Source organism: Necator americanus, chromosome V (genome assembly GCF_031761385.1).
Source record: "Necator americanus strain Aroian chromosome V, whole genome shotgun sequence".
NCBI classification, from domain to species: domain Eukaryota; kingdom Metazoa; phylum Nematoda; class Chromadorea; order Rhabditida; family Ancylostomatidae; genus Necator; species Necator americanus.
Window position 1 is genome coordinate 16,960,357 of NC_087375.1, and position 12,554 is coordinate 16,972,910.

Sequence of the window (12,554 nt, forward strand, 5' to 3'; positions counted from 1 at the left end):
CTTAGCAACTATTACAAGATTTCTTGATTCGCAGGGACATTTCAGCAGTAGAGTGATACTAGTGTCTTCATTGACGATGCGGAACAAATGTGATTCGTGCTTCGTCTTCAACCGCATCACTTGCTATCCACCCTCTCGAAACAGATATCTGCGGGCGTTATTTTCCCGAAGGCGAGGAGGAAAACTCCTTTGAGCTAGAGATTTTTTTCTACTGCTCCGATCATTTGCATACATTTGCGGTTAGTGCTGGAATAGTTAAGGAATTGTGGTGAAATACTTGATCAATTTTTCCCCTTTCACACAGTTCAAATTCCTTCAAATATAGTTGTGGGAGAAACTGCAGAAAGCCTAAAAAGAGTAGCGACTAATCATTTTTGCTCTTCTTATCTTCTGCTGAAACCGTGTTAAAAATATCCCGACTTTTTTTTAAACGATGCGGTGAACACTTCTTACTTTCTGAGATATGGTAAACACAAACACTCGTCCATCAGCGGCGGCTGTAAAATTATTTCGAGTTCAGTCCTGAATTGATCGATATGGCGCCAGACTTTTCCTAAGTTTTTTCGTGTTGAAGAATCGAAAGGAAGAAGAGGACAAAGGCGGTCAGCGAAGAAGTATCATTGATAAGCGCTTCGCAAGCACTAGAACAGACCAGAGAAACCCAGCATCTCTCCATTTGCTTGAACTTATTATCCCTTCAGAAAAAGAGCTGAGAAAATTAATTTAAAAACATGACGTTAGGGATTGCGTGCCTTATCAAATTCACATTTTATTCTGAGATATCAGAGGAAATCAGTATTAAAAGCTGAACCTAAGGTTGTTCAAAGAGCTTGGAATTGTTTGCGAGAAGTTTCCTTCATTTTACACCTTTAAACGTTGACCACCATCGATGTGCTTATGGGAACGGTCGGTATGCTTGCCGATCGCCTGGTTATCTCCTACTGCTCAAAACAGTTTTTTGAGCCTGAATTTCATGCCTATTGGTCCTTCTGTCGTTCATTTTTCTTGTTTTTCTTTGCTCCACACCTTGTACATGGACAAAATCTTCCCTTTTAAAAACATCTTGCGTTTGGGAAACAAAAAAAAAACCAGTTAATGAGGCGGAAGCGAAAGGCATAATGAGGTCGGATAAACTCACAAAAGGACTACAGCTTCTTCCCAGCAGGACTGATCGATAGTTTTCGTAGTGTTACACAACTGCGCTCCTTCATAGGGGTAAATGCTTCAATTCTGTTGGTGGATATTTATCTACATTAAGCATTCTCGGGCTGAACATAGTTTTGTTGTGCCATATTTCAAGTCTCTCTCAAGTTTCGTTACTCTTTAGAAGTTCTTTTTGCCGACAATTTGGCCGCTGCACTGTCCACCAGAGCAAGTGTGCTCATTATATCAAGATATCCCATTACCTCCTTTCTCTACAGCTCCGGCCTGCCAGTCGCCCTGCTCAGGACTTTCTCTGACGTTGAAATGGACAGCAGCAGAAAATCTTCTGCTGCTCTATCGCTGACTTTTTTTTCCATCGTCTCTATCTTCCTCATGCACAAGTCTGAGAGTCTCATTCTGTGTCATTCTTCAAGCAACTTTTTCTTAGCTCAGACTAACCCACCCCAATGAAGTGTAGAGAATTCGGCTCTCCTCCGGTGCACAAAGACTTTTTTAAGAAGATAATTTGTGTTTTAATGCCTCTCATACTCTTCTCACTCCAATCCAAATGGTACAGAGAAATCAGAACAATTTAACTCGTGAATTAAGTAAACGCCCACACGGAGATCAGTAATCCATAGAATTCGCGTCCTTTTTATCCGACTTATGCACTTATGTATCTTTGATTGCATTTGCCATTCTGACTGTATATTAATCTGCAAAAGAAAAAAATTAATTCGAAGTAAATCCAAAGTAGCACACTTTATGTGAATTGTTGAAATAATCACATTTCTGAGAAATTTGTGGATTAATAAAGGGCCTCCAGAAAAAAAAGGAAAAAAGTCCAGAAAAGGGAGCACAAACGATTATTACTTGTCTCCAGACTTATAATACCTTCCTTACGTAGTTGATAATATTGAAGTCTCCGGCATATGAATACTGCATCTTTAACTAGAAAGATAAGACTGGATGACGTGTTTTCAACTTGTTGTGGCTCTAGAAGTTTGATTTCCATTTTATTTCCGCAGATAATTACTAGTTCCGAATGACGATGTATGGGTAGATTCTATGCGAGCTCTGGCAGAAGATTGAAAAGAATGGGCTGGATACGCTAAGGGCCACGGACCCCGGCGAAGATGCGGATTAGAGCGTAATATCCACTTTTCTTTTAAGTCAAATAAGTCAAGTTATATGATCCAAAACAGAACACTCACAAATCACGACACTTGAGATTCCCGCTTAAGTTGCGCCTTACTTTTTCTTTACTGCGGTTCGGAGTCGTTGGGGTTTTATGAACGGGTTTCGACTTATGTAATACAATGACCTGTTGGGCGGCGGAAGTTATCAAGTCAGTGTTTTTGTCTTCACAAGGATGTCAGCTTATCCCCCCAAGACAAATGAAATATCTGGATGGCACCAGGACGGTTTCGAACAATCGATGGACCAGTCACAGACTTTTTACCAAATACGCTTCACAACCCAAAATACTACGTGATGACTTAACTAGCCGATATCGGCTGATATTATCGCCTGGCGCGATTCCTCGCGCCGAGGTGTGTCGTCCTTGAACATGGCTCTGCCCATGCTTCTCAATCTTCAGCAGGAGGTTGCACGGAATCAATCCACTCATCGCTGTTCCATAGCATGCGAAACCTTTCGTCTCGCATGAACTACCTCTCCACCCCGAGTGTCCTCAGGTCCTCTTTTACCACCTCACTCTAGAACCTCCGTTTTCGTCCAAGTAGCTTCTTCCAGCTTCAACCCGGCAGCCTCCTCAGAACTCGCTTAACATTGCCATCTGCTGGTCTCCTGAATATATGAACGAAGAAACGAAGACGATTTTCCGTAGCTACTTTTGACTGCAGTGTCATTTGTTCATACCTTCCACGTGTTGTCATCCGCCGGTGCACTGCACGTGCACATCGACTTCTGCGTGAAGATCTTCATTGTGGCATACCATGGGCATACCAATGCTTCATTTCCAAAAGAATACATTTTTCTTGGGTTAATCACTTCTGTGAAATTTATCTACTGTTTTTTTACTATATTTACTTCCGAAAAAAAAACAAAAGCAAGAATTTAGTGTCTTGGGTGAGTAGAAGCGTCATACTCTAGGAAGTTCAGTTTTTACTTTACCATGAGCTAAGGAATTTAGATCTCTCTGTACGTTGCCACAGCTAAATATCTGGCTTTCTCCCTGCCTGTTCCCTCTTGTTTACTTCTCTTGAAGGAGAAAACGCAGCTAATCACATAGTTATATTTCCACTTGTAGCCAGTAATGGTTTTGAAGCTTGGCGCCTCCAAATCCATTAACTATGAACTATCTAGATGCACCTTAATAAAGGATAAAGAATAAAGTTTCTGGCGTTAATCAAGCCGCTTGGAATGCGCCACCACGTTCACTTATTCAGAATCGCTTGAGGTTCACGAACGTGTAACTGGCCTATACAATGACTTGCCGATGTGTCAAGTCAGTGTTTTTATCCTCCCAGATAAGTCTGGTACTAATTGTTTGACCGCGGGGGAGATGAAAGGCTTGGTGAGCACTAGGGCGGATTCGAACCTCCGATCGATCGTGCAACCTCTAACCGCAACACTACACCCGTCCCCAGACGCACCTTACTCTTCACAATTGAAGATTTGGGAAATGATATATTCTGGAAATCTAAGGCGCGATTTCATCGTAACGAATGACTTAATTTCAAAAAAACCTTCGATGGCTAGATTCTGATATTCATCCCTCAGGAATTGGTTTCTGTAGCCTCGGAGAACCCATTTCTCAGTGACGAAGAGAGATGAATAACGATCAGACTTTCGAAAAAGGGAATAGATTCTTTTAAGGAAGAAAGGGCGCCGACATTGATGAGATGAGGTGTCTGCATTTCGGGATGTTTATATTGAAAATTTTATCAACCACATAAGAGGAGAGCTTGTGTTCGTATCATCGGAGCCTATGTAGGTACTTACGTTTATATCCGAGCAGGCGATCATTAATCTTTTCAATTATCCCAGAAAGTGTCAACATATCTATCAATTTGTTTCGGGATACGTTTTGTATCTTTTTTTAGTCTTGAACGGGCATTTCCTTTGAGCGAAACTTTTTCTTCGGTTGCAGCGCATGAATAAATGCACGAATGTTTACAGATGATTGGATTTTGAAGGTTGCAACGGATTTTTCTGCTGTTTGCGGCTTTTTGAGTGAGTACGGCTTATTGAGGTGAAAGAGAACTATGAACGTTTTTTTTTGTTAAGATGAAAAGGTCAAAAGAATTTTCTGCGGAAACTTGAAAGTCAGGTATAGTTGTATAAAAAGATATAATAGCGGCCAAAAATCAATGTCAATTCAAACAGTTTTTTGAGATTTTCTCTTCTGAAAATCAGTGACCCATTTCTTAACTCTCACCAGATTTGTCATTTTGGATTAGAGGCTTATTCTAAAAAAGGTTTACTCTGCCTTTTCAGTATTATTTCCAAAAAACTGAAAATCTTCTTTTTTCACCTTTTTAATTTTTAGTTTATTTCATGTACTTTTTGTGTTTTTCTCCCCCATTTTTTTATTTTACTGTTTTTTAATTCATTTAGGTTATGGCTACAACTTTTGAAGCACGCCATGCCAGATGAAACTCGAAAGTCCATTCTTCGAGGAATCGACCAAAAAATGAGACAAGTCGAATTAGCAAAACTGTTTAACGTCTCCAGAGCGACTATCTCCGTTTTTCTGAAGAAAATGCAAGCAGACGCCGTATATGGAGCAACGCCAAGTCCAGGACGATGCCGAATGACTCACGAGTTATCGACATAAGCCTGTTGAACCAGTCACGAATATGGCCAGATGTGTTCTTCGAGTCATTATCATGCTGGAAGATGAGTCTTCTCTCAGTGAATTGAAGAGAAAATGGACGCATTTTTGCTTCGAAGATATCCTCATAGTCGTACCTATCCAAATCCCCACGAATTTGGCGAAGATTTCCGATTCCATGGTTGCTGAAGCAACACCAAGGGATGATGTTTCTTCCACCATGCTCTACAGTGAACAGTTGATACATGGGATCGAACATTTTTCCAACTGGACGCCTGATATATTTATACCATCACTTTCCATCAAGTTGGACTCGGATTCATCAAAAAATGAAACTTCATTCTACTGCTAGCGAGTCCAATCAGCCCACTTGACACGGGTAACACAATTCTTCTATGAAATGAGCGAAATACTTCACAGGAATCCTTCCACTGAGATTAGCAGCTTGTATGCATCTTCGACATCTTTGAGCAGTTTTAATTGAGGGAATATCTTCATTGGCTAAGATAAGCACGACTGATTCGAAGAATGTTTCTATCGGTAACTCGAGTAACCATTCGGGCCCGCCCTGGATTTGGCGTTGCTCCAATTACTCCATATGTTTGTACTCTCTTCAGAAGGACGGAGAGAGTCGCTTTGAAGACGTTAAACAGTTTTGCTAATTCGACTTGTCTCACTTCTTGCTCGATTCCTCGCAAAATGGATTTTAGAGCTTCTTTGACATGTGGCGTGCTAAGAATGTTCTACCCATAATCTGAATAAAATAAGAAACAGTAAAATAAGAAAACATCTGGGAGAAAAACAAAAAATACATAAGATAAACCAAAAATTTGGAAAGAGAAAAAAGACAATTTTCGGTTTCCCGAAAATAATATTAATCCTAAAAAATCAAAGTAAACTCGTTTTTCAGAATAAGTTTCTAACCCCGCATAAAAGATATGGTGCAAGTTTGGGGATGATTCAGTGGTTTTTAGAGAAGAAATTCTCAAAAAATGGTTTGTCAATTGATTTTTGGCCGCTACTCTATGTGTCTGTCACTATGTTGTTCTTCCAAAATGCTTCCCAGATTTTGTAGCGAAACGCGCCAGGACTTTTAGTAAGATTTAACAGTTTTCGTAAGTCATTTACTCTCAAAAAGGGGGTTGTTCGATGCATTCTTCCGCTCCTTTCCTACCACCATTGAGTTAGCAGCTGTTTTGAAAGAGATAAGTTGGCCTGCATGGAACCATCAATTTTAAAATGACAAGTGGGAGTGGAATCCTTGTTCTTACTCTTTCCTTTCTATCGACTACTGTAAGCCATTTTATTACTCTTTTGCCCCAGAGATTTACACTTGTTGGGTTCCCCTAAATGATGAAACCATGCTTGCTGCATTAAGGCATTTTTAAAAGCGTCTTTGGAACAACAAGTTAATTTCCGATGTTCATCCTGGCTGTTCTGTCTGTAGCATGTTTTTAAAACGTTTTTTTACCTTTGTTTTCACTGTCATGATGGTTTTTTTTCAAATTTCTCGGGCACTTTAAATATGGGTAAACAAATAAAAAAATAAATAGACGGCTTACAACGCATGTGTCAATAGGTTACCTAATAAACTTCTGCATGTCTTTTAAGAACTGACTGCCGCAAGTGGCAACAACATTGTTAACCATGGTTGAATGGTGCTCAAGTAGGTCCAGTCCAGATGTTTCGAAAAAAATCTGCGATTGCGTCGCGGATGTGAAACTTTTTCTGCGTTCGCAATTTTTCTCTCTAGCTTTTAGTGCACAACTCCGAGAGCCCATTTAGGAGGGGAGATAGGATTTCATTTCACTCTTGATTTTTGGCTCCAAAGGTCTTCGCTCTTACTATGCTGATGAGTTTTAAAGAAGGAATTCAATAAAGTCATGAATAAATGGCTGAGGGATCTCATCATCGAGATGTATACGTGTGCTTCATTTCGACTGTGGTTCAGAGGAAATTAACGAATGCGTGCGAATCGCTCATTTACACAAACTTATGCATCTGTTTAGCGTTGAGGGCAAAGATATAGCATCTCCACTAATACTATTACCATACATCTTCGTTATTGTTATTGTCTATTCGTAATATGGATGAAACTTTTCACTTGTCATTACCGTGCACCTTTGAAGACGTACGAAAGAGTTCTGTGAAAAAAAAGGATTTTACCGTAATCGTAACGTTAATGTGAAATAAAAGCATTTATCATCGTAACATGGTGACAGTTAATCTTTTATTGAAGTTTGATGTTATGTCTGAATTTCACGGCAGTATGTTCTTTTGACCATTTCACCAGAAATATAATTCCGAGAACTTGAACATATTTGGAACCATGAACAAATTATTTACTGTACATAACTACCTTCTATGCAGCGATTTTACTGACTATAGAGACTCAGACCTGCAAATCATTGTGGATGAAGTGTTCGGATATCTTGTTGGTTGATCAAATAAACAAATAATGAATTACATCCAGGAGTAATATGCGTTCCTAGGAGGCTGACCCTGAAAAATTCCTCATCGTCGTACGCATAATCTCGTCCTCAGTGGCTACAAGAACATTGTTCGTTGTGTCACACCGTTGAAGCGGTCGACCTTATATCTCAAAGGCTTTTCTTAGCGAGAACAGTACGGCTGGAACGCACATCTCTGCGCAGCATGCGGAGATTTCGTGTGCATTGTCCCTGGAGTGCAGTGGCATCGCATACGCAGTCACCATGGGTAGTTTGAGGATGCATTGGCAGCGATTTTCGCTAGCCCCCTCTGCGACATAAAAATAAGCTCTTTCAATTTGACTAAGTACTTATGATGACATTTTCACCAAACCAGCAAGCTCACTCGGCTGTTTCGAAGCTGAACAACTGAATAAAAGTTGGTGTTTTACGTTGCTCATGTGAATGACTTCATTTTGAAGCCTTTTGATTGGTCAGATATTTGTAAGTTTGACTATTTCCCGGTATATTAAGCCTACATTTCTGTTTTTGCTTCACCTACTCTTTATGCGAAGTGAGCTAAGCCTCTTCCGACTGTTTAGAGCGGCCAAAGAATGAACCCGGATATGTTCCTGTTACAAAATGTTGTATTCTGTAAGTTTCCTGAATGGTGAAGCTCTAGTTTTTTTTCCGTCATTTCCTCAGCACTTCGTTCCGAACTGGGTACGAGAAAAGACAAAAAGAATGGAGAGAAATAAGTCGAATTTGTTTCATGAATTCCGCCACCAATCCTTGGTTGCAATTTGGAGAAGGGTACATCGCGAACAGTGATTCTGTAAATTAGTACCACATGCATATACATTATGCATGGAGAAGAAGTGCAACTGCATATGTGCGCCAAGGAAACATTTATAGGTTTTAAGCAGAGGGTTAGCATTATTGCTTTTCTCTGCTACCTCACAGTATCATTGTTTAACTCTTATGACTCCGTTCAAACGTGCACCAAAAATGTAAACTTTTGGAATTTGAGGATTTTCGGATATCGAAGTTACAACCTTCTACGCAGCACGGCAAACGAAATAAAAAATAATAAGTTTTTTGCTTCCGTCCTATTCAGCAGATTTGTATGAGTATTTCTTTCCTCCACTCTTAATTTCTCTTCTGAACTCTTGCTTTTTTATCTTGCCTTTGTCAACGATAGCATTCATTTTTGGCTTGCGAAGCTTTTAAATATTGTAAAAATGCAGGCTTCTTGTGGCAAAACCAACGAATTACTCAGTGTTTCACAGTCAGAGTCGAAGAAGAACAGTTGTTCCTGGCTTTTGGTCTTTGCTCTCTTCTAGAAGAATATGAAATATGAAACCTCATACTGCCCAATTTCTTAGAGGTAGCAAGCAAAATTAATTTATTAGACAGCGCTATTAGAATTTCCTGTTCTTTATCATCAAATGCAGAGTCCGTCCCAAAAAAAATTAGAGGGAGGAAAGGAAGGGAAGTGCTCTCTTGGGCATCAGTCGGAACCATAGCGACTGTTTTTTCTTTGTTTTTTTTTGTGGGGTGAACAAGAATTAGAGAAGGTGGTACGAAGGAGCACATGTGGAAGAGAAGTGCTTCGTTTTCTGGACGGCGAATAAGACCCGATGACGGGGTCAGCTACTGTTGTACTTTATGTTGTGGAACTGAATTATGTTTTTACGACTTAATATTTGTGACTAGTAGAGCTACTCTGACTACTTTGGAGCACATATGTGACGCTTAAAAACATTTTGTTTTTTATCTTATTCTAAGTAACTATTTGTATTTTATTGAAAGTAGGACATGAATAACATATTTTAGTTTTACTCTATGCAATGCGCAAGTACTTGACTCCTTCCTCTACCCACCCGGCTACCAATGTTGCTTGAGATGTTTTTGACCGCTAAGCTTAGTTGCCTACTGGCTCACTTCTAGCGCTTTTCTCTCCCATCCAAATCTCAGTTGGCCAGCTAGCTCTACACTCCACATGTATTCTGAACATAAGCCTTGATATGGTTATGGTCTCATCTCTGGATCAGCATGCCATAGTTCCCTGCTGAGGCATACATCATAACTGTTTGCTGTTTGTTTACAGCACGTTAAACTATAACGATTTTGCAGAGATTAAACTCGAAGTCAAATGTGACTTCAGCAAAAAAAAGAAGCGTTTACACAGAAACTGCCCGAACTCTCATAGTCAGTTTTCCTGAGAAGACGATTGTGGTGTTATACGGGTAGTCCTTTCACAATCTAGGTACATGCCTAATTTAGTAATAAGTACATAATATGAGAATAATAATAATAGTAGTAATAATGTCAAGTGCAGTTTTTAGTAGTTTTTCTTTAAAATTGCAGTAATGGTTGAAAAACACTAATTTATGCTTGATACATGTGCATGCGTAAGTGCGTAAGTGAACCCGATTCCATTGCAAGGACAAAAATTTAATAACTTAGATTTTTTCTTAGCGCACGTCAGCATGAGGAAAAAAGTTCCCAACGAATGTCGCGCAAAAATTTTATATAGTGGCTCGGGATGAATAGACGCACGATTTCCAAGTTGCCCATTCTTTGGAGTAGATATTTACTACGGCATCTTAGACAATTCTGCGAAAGTAAAGTAGAACATCAGCACACAAATGGAACAAATTGGCACTGATGCATAGATTCCACTGAGTGAGCAAATCTGCTGGCATTTTAATTGCCGTCGAAATCATTATTAATCGTGGCCTCGCTGTAACGAGGCTGAAAAACGCTTCTATCAAGCGATATTTTTCTTGTCAAGACGTTTCCTCATTGAATTATTTCTTACAAGTAATTCTTTCTGATACCAGCGGCTGCGTATCATCCAAATTCTGTAGAACTGCATTCTTTTCGAAATGCGCTCAAATCGCTCAAATCTCTCTTTGATTAGCTTGTAATATCAATTTGTAGAGTTTTTGTTTTCGCGTTTGTTCAGGAGCAAGTTTCCAATCATTTTACAATTAGTGTAAACTATTTAAAAGAGTTTTTTATGCTCTACGTCAAGGTGCTAATCATTTTCTTCAGTCATCTGAGCGAAAGAAAATAACCTAATTCAAAATGGAATTTCGAGACAACAAAAATTAGCATTTTCTTCATCAACACTTCTCCGCTTTTTTTCGGAGCCGCTAGCAGCTGAAGATTAGCAGCTGAAAACATCCGCGCCATGAGAGGATTGGCATTATAGGAGAATCTACAGCTCAGAAAAAATTTTACCAAGATTGAACTAGGTTTGGAAATGACAACTTTGATCTGGACGATTTTGACGAAACGACATCAATAAACCGGTTGAGAGTTAAACAGCGACAGATAGTTGCTGCAGCATTTAACAAAAAACTCTAATAAAGAAGAAATTTGACGAGCTTATGGTACAATCCAATATTTCAAGTTTCTCTGAAAATTAGTGGATCTTCCAGACGATTTGAACATCTTCTTCTTGTACAAAAAAGGTAGACTTTCTGTGTAGTAAGCCTCTATGAAAGTATACAGCTTTATCATTATTTACGATGTGTCAGCTCGAGGATTGTGCCTAATCCTATTACTTCGCGCTTTATGTTCGCGCGCACAACTTTTCTCATACCATACTGCTTGCTTTATTTTGCTTTGCGCATGCTGCTAAATGCTTTTTTCAAATTCTACTTCTCCATAGCCCCTTTTTGATATGAAATCAGCACATACCAATCTTTCAAACTCATCTGAAAAAAGTCCCTGCTATAAATTTCCCGAGAAAAACTCTATAATGTCCTCGACTCGATACGTCAATATCCTATTCCTGTAGAAATGTGTCTTCTTACAGCGTAAACTCACTTCCTTCTTTTGTAGTTGCAGTTGGCAATTTAGAGATGTATTCTTTAATTTAGGTTTTTAAACTAATTTTCACTGTATCAAAGCTGAAAATGTTAGAATAATCTCCAAGTCCTCTCTTCTTTAATCCTCGGGATTCTGGACTGTACTTATTTCGTAGTGTTACGTCAAAAAGGTTATGTGAAAGTTCATTTTTGGCCTGACATTTCGACAAATTCGTCTTTGTAAAAGGCCTGAAAATGTTCGAGGTCTTTGACACTATCCATATGCAGTCAAACTCCTCTCTCTTTGCGAATCCTCGATATTGTTCTAAGCGCAAGAACTACAAACGGAAAACAAACTGACCAGTCTCACCGACTAGCTGGAATAGTGAACCCCGTCCTTACAGATCGTCACCGAAACGGTTGTAACCTACGCAGTGTGCACTATTCTTGAGTACTGGCGTTCGGATAGTGTTAAGGAACTACGTTTGGGCAATCTTATAACTCACATTCATGGTGTTATTCATGGATAGATCCCTGACGGAAATCCAAAATGCTTCCAGTGCCTTCCTAGCAGATATTTCTTTATCGTGGAGTAATATTATGATCGTAATCAGATGGTTGAATGAGATATAATGCGTCTGACACAATATCATATGATTTGTATGTGAAATATTGGAATTTTCAATGGATTTATAGATAATGGGGCACTGTCACGATCCTCTGCAACGGCCCAGCAGCAGGATCAGGTGCCTCACGGGTTCACAAACTCCAGATTGTGAGGGCACTGTATTTCGCACTTTGTCTTTAAGAAGCATGACCAGGACGTGAATACAAAGAGATACGTCGAACTCATGGAGATGTAGGATGAAGTGTTTGGCGTTCAATTCAATGCGAAATCGTTTGGGGCTTTCGAACACGCGTCTAGCCAATGCACCTCGGGGTAATGCCAAAGTCAGTGTTTTTTGAGTGAGACTCTTACCGACTGCATTACATCCGTCCCCTTTCAAACTCACTAATATTCGATTTCCCTCTTTTGTCGAGTAATGCAGCAACGACCTGACGGCGAAAAACATGCGTTTGAATCTTTAAGGCTTGTAACATCGATCCTACGACCATGATTGCACACTGGATCTGTTCCACTCTACTTGCTCCGCTGTGTCCTTCTACTGATATTTGAATGTCAAAGCGCTTATATAGTACTTTTAGTAAATATGAGAAGAACCTTAGTGAAGAACAATTGACAAAAGAACAACTTCTATCTTATGTTATTTCATGTGGAGAACGAGGAGCGGAAGTTTGAGAATTTCTGCCCTACCGCTATGGAAATGAAACAGTTTTTCGGTGCGCGTGGAGCCATAAGTA

General features: G+C 39.6%; 1 protein-coding gene across 1 annotated transcript in view; it reads left to right on the plus strand.

Moving 5' to 3' along the window:
• RB195_014141 (uncharacterized protein) overlaps positions 1-4,945 on the plus strand; it is a gene marked incomplete at both ends in the record, with an annotated part of 42,708 nt that extends 37,763 nt beyond the window's left edge. Inside the window, one exon of the mRNA XM_064204279.1 lies at positions 4,726-4,945. Within this exon, the coding sequence (XP_064060161.1) occupies positions 4,726-4,945 (220 nt within the window). The remainder of the gene's footprint in view (positions 1-4,725) is intronic.
• Positions 4,946-12,554: the final 7,609 nt, after the last annotated feature.